Below are 22,876 nucleotides of genomic sequence, written 5' to 3' on the forward strand. Positions count from 1 at the left end.
ACGTGGGGAAGGGGTTATGGTGACAGGGACCTTCACATCATCTGCGACATCCAGCCCTGCTGCTCAAAGGGGGGAGTCACTTGGAGTGGCCTCAGGTCCAGCCACCCTCATTTGTGCCCCCCAGACCCTCCTTTGCCCAGGGTGGGGCTGTGCCAGCAGCTCCCCAGGCAACGCTGTCCTCTGAGCTGGAGCCGCTGCAAAATTTTGGCCGCAACGTTTTCCCTTTCACATTTCCCACGACCACAGGAGCCTCAGCTGGGGGAGATAATTCCCCCCGCGTGGCGCCGGAGCCCGGCTGTCCCAGCAGCGGGGAGAGGGGATCCAGCTGCGCTGACACTCGTGATCCTCCGCATCCCGAGGGGACAAAGCCCGGGACGCGGCTGGGAAGTGGCTGCGGGAAAGTCCCCGGCTCCACTTCGTGCTGCGGGACCCCCGGGTGGGGATGCACAGAACACCCCCCACCCCGGGGCATCCCAGACCCCGTGGGGGTGCCCGTCCACTGGGCAGAGGTCCCCCGGGAGCGGGGATTCCCACGGGGGGGAGGCTGTCGCGGGGAGATTCCCGCGGAGAGGGGAATCCCACGGCGAGGAGCGTTCCCACGAGGAAGCATCGCACGGAGGGGTCCCAGGGCGAAACCTCCGGGGGGGGAAGGGTGTCCCACGGCCCCGAGGGGCCGATCCCGGTCCCCACCCCCGCCGCCCCCCCCCGCCGTGTCTCCTCCCTCCCTCCCTCCCGGCCGGTCCCAGGCGCCTGCGCTGCCCCGCTCCCGCCGCTCCGAGCCCATGGCATCGCCGGCCGTGGGGCCGTGCCCCCGCCCGCTGCCGCCCCCCGTGCCCACCTCGATGCTCCGGGGCCCCGCCGCGCCCACCCCGGGCAGCCCCTGCGGGGCGCGGGGGGCGCGGCGGCTGCGGCGGCGGCGCGGGGGAGCCCCGCGGCTCTTGCCCGACGTGCGGAGCATCTTCGCGGCGCCGCGGGAACCCCCCGAGCGAGACCGCGGCCACCGCTTCGCCCCCCGGCTCCCGCGCCGCGGATGGTGCGACCTGTGCGGGGAGGCGGTGCGGGAGCGCGCCCTGCGCTGCGACTGTGAGTGCTGGAGCCTTGCTTGAGCCCTGCCCGCGCCCTGCCTGTCCCCTGCCTTCGCCCTGCCTTCGCCTGGCTGTCCCGCACCCCTGCCTTGCCCCCGCATCTCCGCCCGGTGCTGCCGTCCCGCATCCCTCGCTCTGCCCGCGCTCCTGTCCGGACTCTGCCCCCCGGACCTTCTCGCTCCCCTTCTCCCAGCTCTGCATCCCCCAGACTCCCACTCCGGGTCCCTCTGCCTTCCCCGGGTGGGTCCGGTCTCCGGGAGGGACCGGGTGGGGGTCTCCGGGTGCGGGCGGTGGGCGCGGAGCTGCCGGGCGGGTTTGGGAAGTGAAGCTTTTCCAGGAAAGAGGAGACGGTCAGCTCATGGGCGGGGTTGGCGTCGCGGCGAACGGGGAGGGTTGGCGTTTGTAAAAGCTTTATGGTGAGGGGTAAAGTCCTCTGGAATTACTAAATTTACCTGAGGCTTTGCCCAAACTCCAGCGGAAAGAGAGTTCCTGCCAGTGGGGTGCCTGTCTCGTGTGAGATACGAGCTGTGCTGGTGCTCGTGTTAGACAGGAGAGATTCATCTTTCCATCGTGTGGGAAGGGACACAGAGGGCCCGAACGAGGTGACTCAGCCGGGGCTGTGTCCCATGTCCCATGTCCCGGGGTGCTGCTATGTTTCCCTGGAAAGGTGTGACCCGTGTTAGTTGTTGCAAGGGGGGAAAAACGAGGAGGTTTGAGCAGACCCGTGCCAGGGTAACTCGGTAGCGTGTGCTGTGCTCTCTGCTGGCCGTGGGACTGCTCCTCTCCGGCTCGGTCCTTCCCTCGGGGGGAAACTTCTCTTTCAGGACAGAGCTGAAGTGCTGCACTTGGCCTTGAGGGACTTGAAAATTTGCTTGAAAATTTGCTGGTCGGGGTCAGCTGAGCCTCTTGATTTTTTGGCAAAAGTTGTTAGTGCTGATGCCATTCACACAAAACCACCTGTAGGTGGGTGAGGATACCCCGAAGTGTTGGCGTGGAGGGCAAGTACCTGGTGCTGGCGGTAATTTGGGAACGATCCGTGTCCCACCGTGAGCTCAGGGCTGACTGGAGGAGGCGTCGTTGCTCATTTTTGGGTTCGTTTGGGGTGTGGGGGGGGTTATGCCGGGCACGTGCTGCAGCGCCAGCCTCACCGGGGCAATTAGTGCCTCGCTCAGCCAGTTCTGGTCCTTACGCTTGGCTTTCCTTAGATTACGAATCAATTAAATGTTTCTGCTGGTGATTTGCATGGCGCGGGGCGAGCGGGGCTCTCGCAGATGCCTCCTGGTGCCGTTTGGAGTGAAGGGCAATTGGGAGCGACAGTCGCACCATATGGCCCTGCTGCATCGCATTAAGGGTTTAGCCCTGACTGCTGTTAATTAAATGTAACCCAGCCGTCCCCACAACGTGACACGGGGACACGCCGGGGCCGGGGAACTCGCTGTGTGGGGCGTTGTTTGAATGAGGACGATGTAAATCTGTTTTCTGGGGTGCACCTTTGCTTTCCGCCTGCTGTTCCTGATTAACTCCCTCAAAACCTGGTAAGGGCCGGATTATCCCCCTGGGGGGCGGCAGCTCAGCCGTGTCTGGTGCACTGGAGCAAACGTGTGAATGGCTGTGCTTAAAGAAATGGCGCGTTTAATAAAAATAACGTTTATTGGAAGGCAAACAAACTTTGTCGGGGCTTTTGTCTTTCCTGGAGACCTGCCCCAGGGCTCAGGTGCAGGATGAGGTACTGGGCTGTGTGCTTTGAAACCCTGACCTAAAGTACAAATTCACAGAATTTCGTGGTGTTGTGAAACACTGTAAATAGTCGTTTTGAGGGACTTCTCCTCTGGCAGGATGTTTTCCATAGTTATATTGAAACAGATCTTAAATAGCTCTATTTCCCTTTTCATTTCAGAGAATTATTCAGACTGTGGGAGTAGTTCTGCCTCAAAAAAACTCCCTAAACAACCAGGATGGGGGAGAGGGACACTCATAACAGCATCTGCATTCCCTGTCATCCCAATAGTGATTCCCATTAAAAATGCCTGAGAGCTGCAGACAGGGTGTGCTCTCCTCCCTTGGTGAATATTTCTTTTTCTTCTGATGCAGAGTTGCTGCTTGTTTGCTTTTGACTTGCAGCCTGAGGATACTCGGGGTTTTGTTTGTACAGTTCTGGCCTATTTTTATTTCTGTCAGATCTGGTTGTATTTAGTAAAACAGGAAAGCAGTGTTTATTTATTTATTGTCCTTTATTATTATTTATTGTTCAGGTTGGAGAATAAGAGGCTCAGGGGGGACCTTCTTGCTCTCTACAACTCCCTGTCAGGAGGGTGATGCAGATATCTGAGATATGGGAGCCTTTTCCCTGCTTTTAGTGGGAGTGTTTGTCTGTCCCATGTGTGACAGACATCCAGCATGCTGCTCCCACTGGCATCAGCGTGAAGGGATGGGGAACTGGGAGCTCAGGAGTGACTGCCCCAAACCATCCTGCTGGCATTCCTTAAAAATCCTTGTTTCCAGTCTTGGAGGGAATGCACTTGGGCAGGAGTAGCTGTGCCATTTCATGCTGTGCCTTGAGTATCTCCTATCTGATGTCTGTGGCTTTGTGCTGCTGGCACCTTTCAAAGCCTGAGTCAGTATTAAAGTAAATAATCTCAGTGTTGCAGTGTAAATGTGTCTGTCCCGCTGCCAGCAGCTTTTCCTGGCAGAGGAGCAGCTGGGAGAAGGGGGCTGGCTGGGCAGGTTGCAGAGGTGCATCTTTGCCAGGGGGGTTTTTGGTGTGTTCTGGTGGGGCGGGTGCAGTTGGATGTCGTGGTGACTAAGGCAGCTACACAGCCCTCAGTGTGTTTTATTGGGCTTTGGGACAGCAGAGAAACCAGGCTGGGCTTGGCACTGGAGCAGCTTCCTGATGGGAAGGGTGGACACTGGTGGGCAGTGATGGGTCAGGTTTGGGAGGTGGCTCAAGAGCTTCCCTGGCTCTCAGTGTCTCTGATGATCAGGGTGTTACCAAAATAGGTTGTTATGGGCTGAAGTGCTTCTTTGCAAGAAATCCACTGCAGGTCTCGGTGCTTCCCTGTGGGAAGGCTGCCTGTGAGGCACTGCCTCGAGGGAAACCTTGGAGCACGTCCAGCACCTGATGTTCTCAGTGGCAAGTGCAGTTGCACCTGAAGCAGCTTTTGATCTGTAGGTCTTGTGACATGATCTGGTTCAGTGAAGCACCTCAGCGTCCTGCTGGGTTTATGCCTCTGGTCTGATGCCACCTTTATCTCCCAGAGCAGCTCCTCCTTCTGTGTTCAGGCTCTGGGCTGAATCAGTCCCTATTTCCTTAAGAAGGGAGTTGGTAAAACTCCATTTCTCCTTCTAATTTGTAGAGCAAACTGCAGTTCCAATGTTATTTGTTCCCAAGTATGTTTGCTTAAGATAACAAATTCTTTAACGAGCCCAGCCTGGCTGGGACGAGGTTCTGCTCACACCACTGGAGCTCTGCAGGACACGGTGGTTTTTCATGTCTCTTCTTCCATCACATCCTCCCACACTCAGTCGTGTCTCTGGTCTTGCCACTGTAAATAATAATTGCTAACAGCACAGGACCCACAGTACTTTGCATTTCTGTTCCATTTAGCTGATCCAGACAGATTCCTGAGGCTTGTCCTGCTGCCAAGTGACTGGGGCAGGTGGGGATGGCGTTTGCCAGGTTGGGTGAGGGTGGGGTGGGGTGCTGGGGTGGCTCCCCCAGGCAGGGCGTTCGCTTCCCTGGGAGGAGATGGAGGTGTGGGATGGGATGGTGACCTGCCCAGAGCTGTGTGGCAGGATCCTGGGGTAGCTCAGGTCTTTTAGGGTCATGTTCCATGCTGCAATCCAGTCCAGTGCCTCAGGAAGGATTTATGGATGGACACACCGGCCGAGGCTCCAGCTCTTGCCTTGCAGGTTAGTTTTTGGGCTGTCTCTTTTCTCCCTCTGCTTCATCCCTGGCCCGGTGTGTGTAGCTGAGTTCACTGGTCTCCATGTGGGAAGGAGGGATCTGTGTAGCTGCAGAGGTGCTGTCTGGGTGAATAAGGAGCCCCCTGTGATAACTCATTGCTTGTGCTGCTTGGTGGGATTTCTAGGATTAGTTAAATCCCATCTTTGTTAGTCCCTGTGCAAAAGCCAGAGTGTGTTGTGCAGGGAGCTGGAAACTGGACACTGGAAACTGGTCTGCTCGTGAGAGGAGTCCTGAGCAGAGAGGGGACGGTCATGGTGTAGTGGGTACAAAGTAGCAGATTTCAAGTGTGTTGTTAAACTGATGTTCATGGTTTGACACATGATATTGTTGTAACTGATACATCACAGAATGGTTTGGGTTGGAAAGGACCTTAAAGACCACCCAGTTCCACCCCCTGCCATGGGCAGGGACACCTTCCACTAGCCCAGGTTGCTCCAAGCCCTGTCCAAGCTGGCCTTGGACACTTCCAGGGCTGGGGCAGCCACAGCTTCTCTGGGCAACCTGTGCCAGGGTCTCCCCACCCTCACAGGGAACGATTTCTTCCCAACATCTAATCTAAATCTCCCCTCTTTTAGTTTAAAACCACTCCCCTTGTCCTAGCACTGTCTGTCTGTGTAAAAGGTCACACTCCCTCCTTTTTATAACGTGACTTTTCTCGTTGCTCTGAAAGGCTCTAGAAACCCTTGCTATGTGCAGAGTTTAAATCCATGTTATAAATACAGTTTCAGTCCTATAAATGTAGTTCATCTCAGCGTATTTCTTTAATTTAATCTCTGTTTAAACGCTGGGGACTTTTTTTCCACCCCCTAAACTTTAAAAGACTGCAGGGAAAAGCAGCAAAGCCAAGGGAGGATGCCGGGAAGAGACCTCCCAGCGCACGGCCGGGTCCTGTGCTTTCTCTCTCTAATCTCTCCCGTTGGGTTGTTTTATCTTATCAAGCAAAAAGCCCCAGAAATAGAAAGTTTTCCATGGCTTACGGGACGGGCCCAGAGATGCACAAGCTCTGAGCTGCGGCGCTGCCTCACTGCTCAGAAAAATAAATAAATAACCCCGTCGAGTGGCAGCAGGTTGTGAATGGGCAATGTCAGGGTTTTATCTCCGTGGGAGAAAAGGCCCCTCGTGGAAGCAGCATGCTCTGTGTGTGCCTGGAGAGCTCTGGATCTCCTCTTCCAAGGATGACAGACGGCAAAGCAGGAGCAGCCACTTGCTTTGGGCTCCTAACAAAGAGAATTCGCAAAATCTTCCGGCATTTCCCCAAGTCCAAGCCTTGGTCCGAGGGGCTGCGGCCACCCAGGAGGCAGAGCAGGGAGGTCTTGCTGCTCAGAGGTAGGTGGTGGTGTGAGTTTGGGGGGGATTTGGCTGTATGCAGGTTTTCTGCTGCTCTTTGGGGTGCTCTTAGGGTTTCCTGTGGCACTGCAGAGCCGCAGGGATCCTGCCTGGCAGGTAGCGGGGCTGGCACAGGGCTGGCATGATCTCCTGCCACCACATCTGTGACACCAGGAGGCTTCAACCTCTGCTCTGGCTCCTTTTTCAGCCCTGCTCTGGCAGGAGCACAGAGTGCTGCTCCACTGTAAAGGAAAATTTGCCTTTTAGTAAAAAAAGGCTCCAGAGCATCCGCCAGCAGCTGCATTTGTGCCCCAGATGCTGCAGCAGTGCAGGGGCATCACAGAAGGGTGCCTGTCACCCAGGGGGCCTTGGCTGCTCTGGGCAAACAGAAGAAACACCCCCTTGGGGCTTTGCCTGTGTTTGCCAACAAATGAACCCAAACCATCTGGTTGAGACCTAAACCTGATGAGACAAAGGGGGCTGCAGAGACGGGGCTGGGTCGGCGCCGGGGAGGTGTTGGGATGTGTCTTGCAGGAGAACTGAGCCCTGCCCTGCATTACTCTGGGGGTGCTGATGGTTGTGGTGGTGCCACAGGTCCTCTCACAGCAGGAGGAGCCACCTGACCCCACTGTCTGGTGTCACAGGGCCACATCCTGCTGCCGTCACTGAGGTCACCCCGCTGACGTGGGGTGTGGGCAGAGGCACCCAGCAAAACCCAGCCTCGGGTGCAGCCTGCACTGAGAGGTGTGTGTGATGTGTGAGAGCCCCTGAAGGATTCTGGAGTGTTCTGCCACATTTTCCCCTTCCAGCAGAACCTCCCTTCTCCTTTTGTTGGGGAATTGAAAGGTGCCCCAGGGGGGTCTGTGGTATCCTGGAGGTGGGGGTGGGAGGATGGGGCTGGCCAGGATGACGGGAGAAATTGTTCCCTGTGAGGGTGGGGAGGCCCTGGCACAGGTTGCCCAGAAAATCTGTGGCTGCCCCATCCCTGGAAGTGTCCAAGGCCAGCTTGGACAGGGCTTGGAGCAACCTGGGCTAGTGGAAGGTGTCTCTGCCCATGGCAGGGGGTGGAACTGGGTGGTGTTTAAGATCCCTTCCAACCCAAACCATTCTATGACTGCAGCCCTGTGTTTAGGCATTTGAGATGAGCATCTGTATTGGACTGGTTTACTCTATCCAGCTTAATCCCCCTGAGAGACTTTAATCTTTGGAGAAAGGGAAATTCCCTTCAACCACCCAAGTTTTTCACAGTATCACGATCAGACTAATTTTTTTTTTTTAAAGAAACTACATTTCCAAGCCTTCCTTTGTTTGACTGGAATGGAAATTATCTCGAAGTGTAAGTGGAGGCATCCTGCTTTTCTTGGCTAACCTGTCACGTGGCTGCTTCCTAAAGCTGTGCAGGGTTTCTAAAATTAGTGTTCCCTGCCGGATACAGGATGATTAGGTCTGTTAATAGGTGATGGTGACTAAGGAGGTGTCACACTTTAATCCCCTAAAGAAATGCCTGGCCACAATGGGCCTGATCCAGAGGTGTGCCTGGGAACTGGCATTTCTGTGGGCCGGGTTACGAGTGTGTCACACCTCTGGTTGCCTTTACCCCAGGTGCTGGGAGGGCTCTTCCCACTCCAGGAGGTCTGAAAGAGCCAGGAGGCAGCTGCCCAAATGTGAAAATCTGGGGCCACACAGGCAGAAGGGACATTCTGGTGGCAGATGCTCAGGTGAACCCACAGCTGGAGCCTTCTCCAATTGGCACCTCCAGCAAAGACTTGGCAAATGTCCCCTATTAAAAGGCTGTTCCAGTTGCTCAAAAGGTCATGCATTAAATTACTGTGTAACTGCAGCTTATTTCTAATTAAAAAAAAAAAAAAAAGGCAAGATTCCCTGCTTTTCCACCAGGCTGACTTGAGACAACTGATTTGGAATAGGAGAATGATAGACAGCTCACGCCACATGAATGTTAAATGATAAATGATAAATGATTTCCCTCTTTCCCCTGGAGATTGATGCTTCCCCCCTCAGGCACCAGCTCCCAGCAGTGCTTCAGCTCCTCTCATTCATTCTGGGGCATTGGAGTATTCACCAGAGCTGAGCAGAAATCACTGTTTCCACAGCAAACATGGGATATTCCTTTGCTTTCCTGCCAGCCCCAGATATTCAAAACCATTGACCCAAATGCTAAAGAAAAAGGGAAAAAAGGGAAAAAAAAAAAAAAAGAAAAGCGAAAAGAAGGGTATTTAAAATGGGTTGGTGGTTCAGAGTGGGGTCACAGGGCAGGTGCAGGGACAGGCACTCCACTCTGTGGGGTGAACCCTCTTGCCTTGGTTTGGGGATTTTTTTTTAATTTTTTTTTCAGGTTGGTGACCTCTCTGGAATTTTGGATAACGTAAAAGTAAATTTAATGCTGTTTGAACGGCAGTTAAAAATTAAAAGGCTCAGCTGGGCCATTAAAGCGGAAGGAGGTTGTTTGCTGCAGTCAGGTGGGTTTGGAGGAGTTGGGGCTTCGAGGGAAAGGGCTGTGGGAGTGATGGCCATGAGTGTGGGATAACTGGTGGAGGGAGGGAGCTCTCTGTGCCAAATGCTGCCACTCTGGAGCCGTGGGCAAGCAGGACCCTGTGCCCTAAGGGGTTAAACCTGGGCTCAGCAGTGTCTGTGCAATTCCTTCCTTGAACTAGTTAATGTCTGACATTGGGTCAGCAGCCAAAAAACCACTGTGCCAATGCATTACTGCACCTGGGACAGGAGGTCATGGCCCCTGGTCTGGCTGGGATGTGTCCCTGCCCTCTCCAGGGGAGGATTTGTGGCAGCCTGGAGGTGGATCTGTGCCTTAATCACTGTAACTGGCCCTTGCAGTGTTCGTATTTAGGAACTGGCACAGGTTGCCCAGAGAAGCTGTGGCTGCCCCATCCCTGGAAGTGTCCAAGGCCAGGTTGGAAGGAGCTTGGAGCAACCTGGGCTAGTGGAAGGTGTCCCTGCCTGTGGCAGAGGGTTCAACAACATGTTCTTTGAGGTCCCTTCCAACCCAGCCATGCTATGATTCTGTGATATTTAGTGACCTTAAATACTTTGACTTCTGTCTAATACAAAGACGTCTCTTCCCTCCTGGTGGTGAAAGGTGAAGGATCCTGTGCAGTGGTCAAGCTTTTGGTCCAGATGTTTTGCAGGTGACTCCTCCCAGGAGCAGAGCTGGGGAGTGGGTACCCCGTGGTTTGGTGGGGTTGGGGCGTTTTCAATGCTTTGTGTGTCAGTGTGCCAGGTCTGGGGAAAGGCAATGGGACATGTGGCAGGAATGTGGCTGGGGAGAGGACAGGGGAGCAGAGTTTGCTCTGGATGAGGTGTTTTGGTGCCTTTCCCCCCTGAGCGGGGACCCTGAACGGGCTGTGCTGGTGCCCACCAGCATCTGTCTGCCCTCCAGCTGGAATCCAGTCCCTTCCTGGGGTTCCCCCACCACCCCTCAACCGCAGCCTGCAGGTCTGGGCGCCTCACCTTCTCCTTCTCTCCCTGCAGACTGCAGATACACGTGTCACCAGGAGTGCCGCAGCCTCATCCAGCTGGATTGCCGCCGGCCGGGGCCGTGCCAGGGCCAGCTGTCCCCAGAGAGCACCCTGCTGCCACCCTGCAGCCAGGTACCACGGGGAGGGGGCTCGGGGAGGGGGGGCACAGCCTCGTGGGGACTGATGGCATCTCCTCCAGGGACCTGATGTCTTGCTCCCAAAGGGTTTTCCAGGAGGGAGGGCTTGTCAGAGCTCAGCCCCAGGCGGTGTCACTGATGGACTGTAAACACCATGCCCAGGTGTCCTGCCTGGGTGGGTGTGTGATCTGGTGGATTGGAGGTTGGGCATGTGGGCACCTCCCTCCCTGGAGAGGTGAGTGTGTGTAACTTTGTTGTGTTTAAAATGCTCCCATTCCGGAGTGGACGTGAGAGGAGCTGTGCCATGCGGGAATGCTGGTCCATGTTCTGCAGCCTGGCCATGTCCCAGTGCCCTGAGGGGTCATCAGCCCCCTCATCATGTGGTTCATGTCCCTGTGCCTGCCAGGGATCACCGACACTGGCATTAAATTTTGTCATTAAATTGAGCAAAGCGCTTGTAAATCAGCAGCAAAGGTGCGTTTTTCCTGCGTCGTGGCAGAGCACAGGTGCAGATTTCAGCAGGAGTCCTGGCTGATGGCCTTGTTTTAAGAGTTTCAGTAGTCCCAGGGGATTGAGACCCTTCAATCTGCGTTAGGCATGTGCAGTAATCCCGGGGTTACTCCGGAAGGTTTAGCTGTTGGCTTAATCCCCCCAGGGTCCCGCGGTGTCTGTGCCGCAGCGTCCTGCGAGCCAGCGTGGGTGGGACAGGCTGCAGGGTGCAGAGGCTCCCGTCACGCCACGTGGGATGTAAGAGACTTAATGCTGGAAGCTTAAGGCACCGCTTAGAAACCTGCCTGGAGTGGATTTGACTTGAAAACGGAACCTTTTCAGTCTCTGTGTGTTCTTTTTTTAAAGTGTTTGGAACAGCTCCCCGGGGAAGCGGTGGAGTCGCCATCCCTGGAAGTGTTCAAAAAATGAGTAGATGTGGCACTTCATTTTATGGTTTAGTGGGCATGAGGGCACTTGGCTGAAGGTTGGACTGGATGATCTTGGAAGTCTTTTGCAACCTGAATGGTTCTGTGATTCTGTGTTTTCACCTTCATTATAAGGCTGTGTTTATATCCCTCTTTGTGGAGGACCTTGATGTGCTTGTGCAGAACTGGAGATGGAAACATGCACTTTTCCAAAGGCAACACGGGGTTTCTGTTGGGTGTGCGGGGTTTGGTTGTCATCCATCCTTTGCTGTGCAAGGTCTGTTTGATGCGTGGCTGGGCAGGTGCTGCTCAGAATAAACTGGCCAGGAGGGATCTGAAGTGAGATGGGATTTATCTTCTAAGTTAAGTGTTACAAAGGGGCTCAGAGTGGGTTCCCCACTGAGCCTTGAGGTGTTTGTATAAGGGTGCGAAGGCAGATTTGTGGTGGATGTTGTTGGGCTTCCCCCAGCAGCATGAGAAAAGCCTGGCTCTCAGGAGAATGAGGAAGGCTCGTTTCATCTTGGGGGCGATAACACCAGCCGGGGTTATTGATGGGCCTAATAACAAACACAGAGCCCGTGCTCAGTGGCAATCCATCACTCTGACACGGCTCTGCTGGGATCCCAGGGAAGGGGGGGGAGGCATTTTGTGCCCAGGAAACAAAAGTGTCTCTCCAATTCCAGCAGCAAAGAGAAATCCATAAACCCAATCCCAAGGTCCTGGTCGGGGATTGTACCTCGAAACCTTTCGTACTGCAAAGTGCTGGATGGAGCCTTGTTGCCTCTGCTGGGGGAAGCTGGAGGTGTGGGGGTTGGTTTGAGGGTTAATGAGGGTTAAATCACTGCAATAAGGCTTTGTTCTCTTTTATGGATGCTGGATAATCAGGGGAAAATCATGTTTACTTGATCTGAGCCCATAGAGCTGAGCACACAGCCACGTTCCTGGAGTGTTTCTGTTGGCCAAGCAGGTTTTGCTGCTGGAAAGGAGGAGGATGGAGGGAAAGCAGTGTCAGTGTTCCAGTAGGAGACTAACAGGATGCCTGAATATGCTGGCAGGAGGGGAAGGGGATTGCACACTGAAAACATAGGAAAAATTAATAGCTGGCAGAGTTGAAAGTCATTAAATAGTATTATCAAAATTAAGCAAGCTGGAAGCATCGGAGAGATAACTACTTTATTATCACATATTTAATGCTGTTACCTTGTAATACCAGGCATTAATAATTTGGGCTTTGATCCAGTAAAGTACTTAAGAGTGTGTTACATTTGGGTCCCAGATCAGCCTGCCCAGCTGAAATCCAGACTCAGCTGGTGTTGGCAGCACCAGGAGTTTGGTCCCTGGTCATGTACTTCCCACCTGAGAACTGGTGCAGGTCACCAGTGGGTGGGTTTTGGGGGGGGCTGATGTGCAGGTAACCATTAAGTAGAGCTTCTGCTGGACCAACAGGCCAAAATTACTTGGGTTTATTTGGCTTAGCTGTTTTGTTTTTTTGTTTGTTTTTTTTTTTTATGGAGCTAATTTCCCACGCAGGTGGATTGCAGTGGAAAAGTGAGGGTTTCTTGGAGAATCCCCTGGAGCAATGCAGAGGGAGAGCACCCAGCTTCACATGGGGCTGCCCCCTGGTTCCCCTGTGACACTCCTGGGGCTGAGACTTCATAGGAGACACCAGTGCTGATCATCAGCCCAACACTCACTTTCTGCTAGTGTTGCACGTGCTCAATTTAAGCCTCTTTCTCCTCTAAATATATCCCCGTGGAGCAGGGGGGGTTGTGCTGCTGCAGGAGGACTCTGCTGCTGAGAGCATGGCTTATTTATTCCACGCTGTTACCAGTTGCTTTGTAAATAAGCCACTTGGATTCTTGCCTTCCTCTTTTTGAGATGCAGATGTTGCCTCCTCCCTCCAGTCTTTTGCCATGTACATCTCAGTTTGTATTCCTGGGATGCTGCTGGCAGCGGGGCATGGAGCTTATCAAAGGCTTGGAGTGATTTAAGTCCTTCAACTAACAGATACAGATTTGGAGCACCATCTGCAGCCTATCAAGAGGGGAGGAGGTTTTTGTGCTGGGTGGTGGCTGTGAAGGCCTTGGATGGAGCCCTTTTGGACCAATTGGAGGAGCAAGTTTAGCTCAGGTACTGGGAAGGAATTCTTCCCTGTGAAGGTGGTGAAGCAATGACACAGATTGCCCAGAAAAGTTGTGGATTCCTTATCCCTGGAAGTGTTCAAGGCCAGGGCTCAGAGCAGCCTGGGCTAGTGGGAGGTGTCCCTGCCCATGGCAGGGGGTGGAACGATATGAACCTTAAGGTCCCTTCCAAACCAAACCCTTCTGTGCTCTCAGGCCTCGTTCCCTCCTCCGTTTCTGAAGTGTGGTGAAGAATTCTTAGCACGTACATTAATACTGCATTGCCTAAGCAGGGTCTTTCATAACACAGCATGTCAGGCTTTTCTTCAGTCCCCTCTACTTGCTCACAAACATGTGTTTTCAGGTGGCTGTGGATGTGCTGGGATGTGCTCCCCGTGGATGCACAGCCCCTCATGGGAGGAGGAAAAGCCTGTGGGGAGCAGAGCTCTTCCCCTGCCTGGCTCCAGAAATACCTGTGATCTTCACCAAGCAGGAAGGTCACAGCTGCTTTAAAAGCTGCTGGGTAAATCACAGGGTATTGATGGGATGGTTGGCAGCTCTGGAGGGGAAGGAGCAGGCAGTGCTGGGGTGGGTCAGCTCTGAGCTGGGTCCCTGCAGGGCTGGGGGGGCAGAGGGGACCAGGGATGATGCTGTTGTTCTGAGCCCCTTTCCAAGGCCAGCACAGCATTTTCATGAGCCTGGAGCTTTTTGCAAGCAGGACCCAGGAGCTGAAAGGCTTTTTCTTGGGCTGCAGTTGAAGTTGCCTCATCTGGGTGCCAGTGCTGCTGAAACTGCTCCTGCTGCTCTAAAATTATCTGCAGAGCAGAGGGGCACCCAGTGCCTCCTGCAGTGTGATAGCCAGAGGTCCCTGGGACCCCGAGGAGGGTCTCAGGCTGCATCTTCACCAGCCCCCCCCCCCCTTCCCCACCACCTTTTAGTCCAGCCTGGCCTTGATTCCCAAAACCAGGCGATGCCCTGGCAGCTGACAGGGACGGGGCAGCATCCAGCCCTCCCCGGCGATGTGTTTTGGGTCACTAAGGTGGTACCGGGGGTCCCCGGAGGGGGGGCCGGGCAGTGCCCAGCACCTCGGCTGCGAGCGGGGTGAGAAATTCTGCAAGAGGAAGTGGCCGGGGCCGCGGCGAGCGAGGCGAGGGCAGGAAGGGGAGGCGAAGGCGAGGGCGATGCTGCGCGGGCACCCCCGGGACCGGCCGGGCTGGGCTCCGGCAGCGGGAGCGAACCTGCGGCTCTGCCCCTTCCATGCTGCGCAGGGAGGCGGGTGGAGGAGGAGAGGGAAGGGAAGGGTTACCCGGCACGGCTGCCTGTTAGAGAGGAGTAGCTCGGCTGGCTCCGGAGGATGAGCAGAAGGAGCTGCTGCCGCAGATAAGCGCCGGCGAGCCGAGGATGTGAGCGCGGGCTCGCAGCGGGGACCCCGATGGTCGCCGGCCCCCCGAGCCCCCCGGCGACCCCCGCGCCCCCTCAGCCTCTCGCCTCTGCCGGGCTTCGATGACCATCGGCAGCAGCATGAGCAGCGGGTACTGCAGTTTGGATGAAGACCTCGAGGATTGCTTTTTCACGGCAAAAACCTCTTTTTTCCGCAGCGCGCAGAGCAAGGTCCCTGCCAAGGTAACGGCTCCGGACTAGTGAGGAGGGATGTGCTGGGAAGAGGGGGGCACCGGAGGAGGGGGGTGTCGGGTGTTCCCGCACGTTTGGCTGCGGGTGCTGCCAAAATGAGCTCGTGCTGGAGTCAGGGCAGAGCTGCCGGAGGGCTCTTCCCTCTCCTGTGCAAGGGGGGTCTGCGCTGCTGCAGGTTTTCCTCAGCCATCTCAACCTTTACACGCCGGGTTTCCCCCTTCCCCGGGGGGGATTCACGCTGGAGGAGCCGACTCTAAATGTGATTTTTTTATTTTTTTTCGGCGTTAGGTGAAATCCTGTAGCAACCCTGCCAGCTGTCATCCACGGGTCAGGCTCCCGGCCAGGGACCTGTGGTTTGGCCTCACAAAATCTGCAGCATTGCTGAAAAATTGCGGGTGGGGAGATGGGAAAGTTCAGGACCAAATTAATCCGTGAGCTTATTAACACAGTGATGAATGTGATCCTTCTCTGGGTGCCTTGGGCCATGTGCACCGGCCCTGGAGAAGGAAGAGAGGGTTTGGCTGGGCAGTGTTTCACCCCAGGGTGAGATTTCTGCCTCAGTAACATTGACAGGGCTGCTTCATGGGTTTTAAGCGTTTATTTAAATAAAATTAAAAATCCCTGTCATAAACTTTGGGGCCCCAACCGGAGCTGAGCATAAAAGGAGAAGGTGCTGCTGAGGAAGTGGGGGTTTCACAGCACAATGAGAGCCCTGCAGCACCCACAGGTCAAATCTGGCCCAGGGAGCAGCTTTTTTCACTTAAAACTCCCCTGTAAACCATTAGCACTGGCACACTCCTGTTCAGGCTCTGCTGCATTTGCACCTGAGGCTGCAGAGCAGCAATCCTGAGGAGGTGCTTTGGGGTTCATCCTCCTGCAGCCCAAGAGCTCTCCCCTGCTCTCCCTGGGAAGGTGGGGCTGCTCTGGGGGAGACCTTCAGTCTGCTGGGAATTTTAATTTCTCTGAGGAAACACTCCCTTGGGTTTAAGGTGGGATATTCCCTGCTGGCCAGCAGCTCCCTTTCACTATGATTAACAGACACTTGCTGTTGGTTTTTAAATGTCATTTGATGATTCATTTGTGTAGGAGACGTAAGAGATCGGGGTGTTGGTGCTGCTCTGTTTGAGCCAGAGCACTGCAGATCCTTGGGTACCTTTTGGAAACCAGCCTGGTGCTGTTGGTGCTCAGGAGCTCTCCCTCACAGAGGGATTTGGAGCTGCTGCAGCCCCTTTTTCCCAGCCTGGATGTGACCAGTGTGGGTGGCAGAGCTGCCAGAGAAGATGGAGCCTTTCGGGGGGTTGGTGTTATGGGGAGGAAATGGTTCCTGTGAGTGGAAAGGACAAAAAAAAAAACCCACACAAAATGTGCTGCTTAAAACCAACTGGTGTTGTGTAATGTGTGGGGATGGGTCCTCGTGTCTCAGGCTGGATGGAGGTGGAAACCACTGTCAGGCCTCGGGGGAGGAAGGTTTTGGGGGGTTCGTGGCATCCTGGGGGTCAGTGGTGGTGCAGGTCATGCAGGAGGAGGAGGAGGTGGTGGACATCTCATATTGCTCACTCCCTGTCTCCCCTTTTCACCTTGGCACCTTAATTAAGTGATATTATTGAATGTGGAACCTTCCCACCAATGCAAGAGCTGCTTGTGGCAACGACTTTGTTTTTCCTCAAGTATGGTCCCTGCTCCTGGCCACGACCAGAGAACATCAGCCTAGACCCAAAAGTGAGTTAACCTGAGGGGTGTGTTTGGGAATGGTGATGTTTGTCCATCTTTAGATGCCCAGGAATGATTCCTGAATCCAGGATGCACAGTGTGGCACCCATCAACCCATGGGCATGCCCTGCACTGGGCAGGAGGAAGCTAAATATGGATAACTTAGGGATACAGGTCTTGAAAGATATAGGAAACATCTCTGTGGAGGAAATGTGGGGGGTAGGAGGAGACATACAGGTCTCCAGTCACTTAAAACAGCGGAGTGGAATTTGTTCTCTGTGATTACAGAAATGATTTTTCTGATTGGAATAACTGTACTAACCTGAAGAGCCTCTTTCCAGGATTGCTGTAATTCCTTTTTATTTTCAGAACCATCACTGCAATCACTCTTCATTAGCAAAGAACCGTTTTAGATCTCATGTGACCTCATCCCTGGAGATCCATTACTTGGCATTTTCAGGCCTCTCCAGCTGAATGGCTTCAGTGGCTTCTGCCTGAAGCCTGATTGCTTAAAACTCTGCAAAATTGCTCTTGGAGTCCTGCATCAGTGGCTGCTGGGAGAGCTGGCTCAGACAGGGAGAGAGAGGGGCAAGTGTCTGTCCAGGAATAGAAAACACAGGAGGGACAGAAGCTGAGCAGGGGCTGGATGAGATGGTTTGTGGGGATGCAAAGTGGGCATTGCAGAGGAGCCAGAGCCCAGGGACTAGTTCAGGGTCCTCTCTTTGTCCCCTTGTCTCTGTCCTGCAGAGCACAGAGTGATTCCCAGGGGGGAGGCAGGTACAGTCTTCCTGCAGGGGTGGCCCTGGGGCACCTCTTGGGGGAGGGAGGGGGGGAAGAAGCTTTTCTGGCCCTGCAAGGCTGTGACCAGTTCCCAGTGTCTGCTCCTGAGGATCAGCAGATCCCTCTGATCCACCACCTGGGCTGGGGTCTACAGACACTGGTGTGGTTGTGTCCTGTCCAGCCCAGACCCCCCCTGAGATGCAGCTCCTCGTGAGGACCTTCTCAGCTCTCACTGCTGAGCAGAGATGTGGCAGGAAAAACGGTTTCTAAGTGAAATCTCCATGGCAATCAAAACACTGAGCCCATCTTCACTTGCTCTAACCTCTCTGAAATGCAGCAACCATCCCTCTCCCCTCCTCTAGAAATGCACAGCTCTCTTATCTTCTGCCTTTTCCTCTGAACCCCAAAGCAAACCACAGCCTCTCATCTGAATTTCTCAAAGAGACTGAATTGTTGGGGGTATTTAGGGTTTTTTGGGGGTGATTTTTGGTCTAAATCTGTTGTGTGATTCTCTCCCCTGCCTGTCTGTGCTGGAGCAGTGGATCCTTTCCCAGCATAGAGCTGTGAACCGTGGGAGTGGGTGGTGAAGGGGAGGTGTTGGGTGTTGAGCAGTGGTGGAGAGCTCTGTGAGAGCAGAGATGTCCCAGCTCTGGTGACTGCCTTGGCCCCGATGCCCCCCAGCTGCCACCACTCCCTGCTGCAGCTGGATTTACAGTTCTGAGCTGCTGCTTCTCCTGTTTCTGGCTCAGATTTGAAGCATTCACTTCTATTTCCAGTCCTTTGTGCTGTGGTGTGATAGTGGGCACAGGAGGTGAGCTGGTGATGCTTCTCTGAACTGTGGCCCAGACGTGCTCTCCAGGCTTTGCTTTCTCATATTTTAGGACACATCTTTCCATAATAAGCAGGAGAACTGAGGGTTGATGCCCTGAGTTGTATAATCCCTTCAGAAGAGATCTTTGAAACACTCTTGCAGTCTGAACATGGAAACCAAAGGGAGGGCTTGGGCTGTGGTTTTGGGAGTGCAAGTTGTCCCAGCATGGCTGATGTAAATGGTGATGGAGCTGTGTCTGAGCACCCCAGGGAGGACTTGGCCACTCCTGCCTCGAGATAAGAGAGTCGATGCCAAGAATGTGGGGATGTTGGGCCAGATCCATCTCCACTGTTCTGCTCTTTATTAACTAAATAGCTGGTGAGAAGAATTGCCTGGGAGTGAGGGGCCAGGGATGGTGTCCCTGAGGCTGGTTTGGGGCTGTAGGAAAGCGGCCCTTGCTCCAAGGAGTGTCCCAGGGAAGGGCACAATCAGACTTTCTACCTACTGTGCCTTTCCATGTCTGGTTTGGTGGTGAAGCTTATGGCAAAGAGCAACTGCTGGTCTTCCACCTCTTGGGCTGTGCATCCAAATTGTAACCATGGCTCCTTTGTGCCAGCTGGGGCTGTGGTGGAGCCATGGGAGAGGGCACCATCCACCCACACTGCTGAAGTGGCACCAGAAAGCTCCTGGGTCCCACCTAGAGCTGTTATTCCCAAGATGATGCAGAGCTGCTGCCTTTGCTTGCTTTAGAAAGGTTTTTAAGTTGGGGGTTGGCTGTGGGCAGGTGAGAGGCTGTAGGGAGGATGCCCTTTGACTGGATGGGGAGGGTGTTTCTCCTCTCAAACCGATAAATGGAAATATCTGTCGCGGAGGCTTCGCTGTTGCCTCTCTTGGCTCAGAATTCTTTTGAGAGCGTGTCACCACAATCACCAGGGCCTGTGGGTTTTCCATAATAGCCTGTCACAAGCTCACGGCTCATTAGCTGAGTGGTGGGTTGCAAAGAGGGGGTTGGTGTGGGGAACTCGTGGGGACAGTGGCTGCCCAAGCCCCGGGCCATGGGCTTTGTGCACCAGGAGCTGGGCAGCCTTTATCCCACTGAGCTTTAGCCCAAGTGCCAGATGAGGCTCGAGTCATTTCTTACAGCTGGTATTTCTTACAACAGAGGGATAATGTAGGGTATGGAAGGGACCCTCTGTGCAGGGGGAGGACATGGGTAGGGTCCTGTGCAGTCTGTGGGTGCCTGTGTCGCTGCAGCTCTGTGAGTTATTTTATGGCAGTGTCACACAGGCTGGCAAACCCCTCACCTGCTGAGTTTAAACACTGCCAGCGAGCTGACAGCCTGTTTAACCTCTGGCATCCACAGCCATGCCATGTTCTGCATCAGGTTTTTAGTGGAGCAGGTGTGGAATCACCCTGGCAGCTCCAGCCTTGCCGTCGCTCTCCTGCCGGTCACACAGGAGGGTGGCACGATGGAACGTGCTGCTTGTGCAGGCTGGCACATGGGTGTCCTGTTGTGAGGCCACGAGGTGATCCCCAAGGATGGCTGGGGTTGCTCTTCCCTGTTTTCCACCCAGGAAAGCTGCAGTGCCTGCCCGGGCTCAGGTGCAGGCAGAGGTGCCAGAGCTGTTGTTTTGTTCACAGCTCGTTTCCTCCCGTCCCGGTGCAACAGGAAATGTGGCAACGGTTTATGGTTAAAAGCTTCTGTTTTTTCTTCCTTTAGCCAGAATTGCAGATTCTGCACTAGCAGCTTTGCACAACTGGAGGTCGGGGTGGATTTGTGAAGAGCAAAGAAGTGGCTGATCTGATCACACGGGAGGAAGGAGCAGCACTTCTCCTCTCAGGCCCCTTCCCAGGGCTCCCCCACTGTGGGGCTGGCGCTGCTGGGCTGCTTTGGGTCTCGTTCACAGGCGGGTTTTAGTCTGTAGGACAGAAAAGCAGAGTTTCCAGCCGTGAGGAGTGCAGGCTTGGGATGGATGGGTGGTCCCTGCTGGGGCTCACGGCATAGCCAGGCCTGAGCATCACTGAAGGGTTGAGCCCTTGGAGCCCCAGTGCCCTTTATAGTCCCATAGACCTCCCTAAATAGCTGCTGGAGCTGGGATGGCCCCACTGTGGATCCTGTGGGACAGCTTTTCCCCCATGACCTCGTTGCTTGGCCGTGGATGGAGCGTGTGCCCCGACTTTCACCCGGACACCCCCTGTGCCTGTGCCGGGGTGGCTGCATGGAAGGAGATTGTTACAACTTCCTTTCCCTTCAGCAGGAGGGTGCAGGAGGAAGGTGAGCTGGCAGGGGGCTGAGCAAGCCATGAGAGCAGCAGGTCCATGTGATCTGCCCTGCCTGGGGGAGGCAGCACACCCGAGGCTGGGCAGTGGTTTGGTGAAGCAGTCGTGTGGTGACGTGGTGTGAGACCTGTGACGTGCCCCGAGCCAGGCTTCCTCCTGCTGTTCTTGGAACCCACAGCCACACCACCTGCCTTGTGCCTGCTGTGGATCCCTGGGGCCCAGCACTGCTCCAGGCTCACGTGTTCCCCAGTGCTCCGTGTGTCCTCCATGGAAACCGGGCGGCATCGGAGCACGAGCTGCTCCCAGGGCTCTTAACTGCTGGCACACGCCTGGCACATGCCGTGTCCCTCAGCTGGAAACATCCCAGGAGGGGAAGAGGCAGGGACAGGGACAGGCTGAGCTGCTGTGTTTGCTTTTTCCACGTGTGTCTGGGTGGATGGATGGATGGGTGGATGGATGGTTGTGTTTGTGCCACGTGTGGTGAACGTGCACAGCCTCAGCCCTCAGCTCTGCTGTGCAGCTACAACCCTCTGTGCATGTCCTGGGGGTCCCCTGGGCTCTCTCCCTGTGGAATTGAGATGGGGGTCAGTCCTGGGGAGGCTGTGCCTGTCTCAGTGCTGTGAAATGGGTGACATGAGGAAGTGCAGGGTTTCTGACAGCTCCTCCTCTGTTAACTTAAAGGGAAGGGGTTTTTTTGTTTGTTTGCTTTTCTCTTTATATTTTTTCCCTTTTCTCCAGTGCTACTTTTGAAAATCTCAACCCTTGGCATTGTTTTTTTAAAGGCTCCCCTGCCAGCCCAGCACCTGTGTGCAGCCACATAAGAGTTGCTGCAGCTGATGTATCACAAATTGTGTATTTGACAAATCGTGGAGTGGAAATTGCCATAATGATCAGTGGATGTTTATGTGAGATTCTTAAATACCCCAGGAATACTTGTCATTTATTTTCATAGAAGCACAGACTGATCTGGGTGGGAAGGGACTTTAAAGATCATCTTGTTCCACCCCCCTGCCATGGGCAGGGACACCTTCCACTAGCCCAGGTTGCTCCAAGCCCCATCCAACCTGGCCTTGGATGCTTCTAGGGATGGAGAAGCCACAGCTTCTCTGGGCAACCTGTGCCAGGGCCTGCCCACCCTCCCAGGGAAAAATTCCTTCCCAATATCCCATCTAAATCTCCCCTTTTCTAGTTCAAAGCCACCACCCCTTGTCCTGTCACTCCATGCCTGTGTCCAAAGTCCCTCTCCAGCTCTCTTGGAGGCCCAAGGAAGGCACTGGATGAGGAGACTGCAGCACACTGTCAGTGTTCTCCCTGGGGTTGCTGCTCCAGGTCGGTGTTTCCAGAGATCTCGTGCTGTTTGTTCGTCTCGAGCGGAAATTGTGAAATTTGTGACCTGTCACTCGGGGGTTGCTTGAATGAATTTGGGGCTCTCGAGTCCCAGGACTGCAGCTGTCTCTCCAGATTGCAACCAGGCTCTCTCAGTTTGTCCTGTGCTTGATTCTCCTCCTAAAAGAAATATCATGGGTAGCCTTGGGCAATATTGGCTTATTTACAGCTTGCTGCGTCCTTGTCTTGTGTGCTCTGGAGCTGCCTGGGAAGAGACAAGCTTTGTTCCCAAAGCTGCCTTTTTTCCCCTTTCTTTTCATTGTCAAAGGTTGCAGTTTTTATTCTGAGCCTTCCTGGCCTTGATGGCACATCCCTTCACGCTTTCTGCTCTCTGCTAATGCCAACTTCTGAGCAAGCCCACAGAAAATCTGGGAGCGCCGAGCACAGTTCCAGGCAGCGCTGGCAAAATGCATTCACAGGCTGTCTCCAGGGAAGGTGGTGAGTTCTGGGAAGGCAGCAGAGCTCTGTGCTGGGAGATCCAGCCCGCTGAGCATTGCCCAAGACACACATGGGCTTGTTTGCAGCAGATTTAGCAGATAAAGCAGGCGGGGCTTGAGAGGAGACCTGCTCTGCTGGCTGGAGGGAAACCAGGGGAGGTTTAGAGTGGATATTGGGGAAAAAATCCTTCATTGAAAGGGTGGTCAGGCACTGGAACAGGCTGCCCAGGGAGGTGGTGGAATCCCCATCCCTGGAGGTGCTCACAAGGCCTGTGGATGTGGTTTAGTGGTGAGCACGGCAGCGCTGTGCCAACAGCTGGACTCGCTCTTGGAGGTCTTTTCAAACCTTGACGATTCTGTGATTATTCATCAGTGACATTTCCATGGGTGGCCTTCAGGTGAAGCCCACCTACGTGCCAGATCTGTTGGTTTTGCCTCCCAAGAGGAAATTCCCCCAAACCCAGGCGAGCAGCAGCCGCCGTCACCCTCCCAGTGAACCCACGTGTGGGCAGACGGTCTCTGACACGGGCTGGGGATGCTTTGACTGGCTTTGCAGTGACTGATTTATTAGTCATGCAGCAGTCTTGCTGCCTGTGTGGTATTGTTGCTCTGAGCTATAATTTCCACAGCTTTGGACGAGAGCAGTGAGAGATTTAACTTCAGGTTCTGCCTGGGTGAACCCGCCGGGAGCTGCTTGATGAGCACCCTGGGTTTTGGGGAGGCAGAACCATGAATATTGGAAATGGGAGTGATTTTTTTTCCAAACTGCATCACAACTGAGTGCTCACAGGTGCAGGTGACTT

At 54.5% G+C, this 22,876-nt stretch overlaps 1 protein-coding gene across 3 annotated transcripts in view; it reads left to right on the forward strand.

Moving 5' to 3' along the window:
• The first annotated feature begins 767 nt into the window (after positions 1-767).
• The window catches only part of RASSF5 (Ras association domain family member 5), a 28,770-nt gene continuing 6,661 nt past the window's right edge, over positions 768-22,876 (forward strand). The window contains exons 1-4 of one of the 3 annotated variants that reach the window (XM_064635998.1): positions 5,982-6,375; positions 7,978-8,093; positions 8,729-8,852; positions 9,880-9,998. In XM_064635998.1, the coding sequence (XP_064492068.1) occupies positions 6,180-6,375; positions 7,978-8,093; positions 8,729-8,852; positions 9,880-9,998 (555 nt within the window). In that variant the 5' untranslated portion in view covers positions 5,982-6,179. Of the gene's footprint in view, positions 1,084-5,981; positions 6,376-7,977; positions 8,094-8,728; positions 8,853-9,879; positions 9,999-14,300; positions 14,661-22,876 lie in introns of those variants that run through there. The other 2 variants (XM_064635996.1, XM_064635997.1) reach the window with 2 other exon arrangements.

The sequence above is a fragment of the Pseudopipra pipra genome, chromosome 25 (assembly GCF_036250125.1).
Source record: "Pseudopipra pipra isolate bDixPip1 chromosome 25, bDixPip1.hap1, whole genome shotgun sequence".
NCBI classification, from domain to species: domain Eukaryota; kingdom Metazoa; phylum Chordata; class Aves; order Passeriformes; family Pipridae; genus Pseudopipra; species Pseudopipra pipra.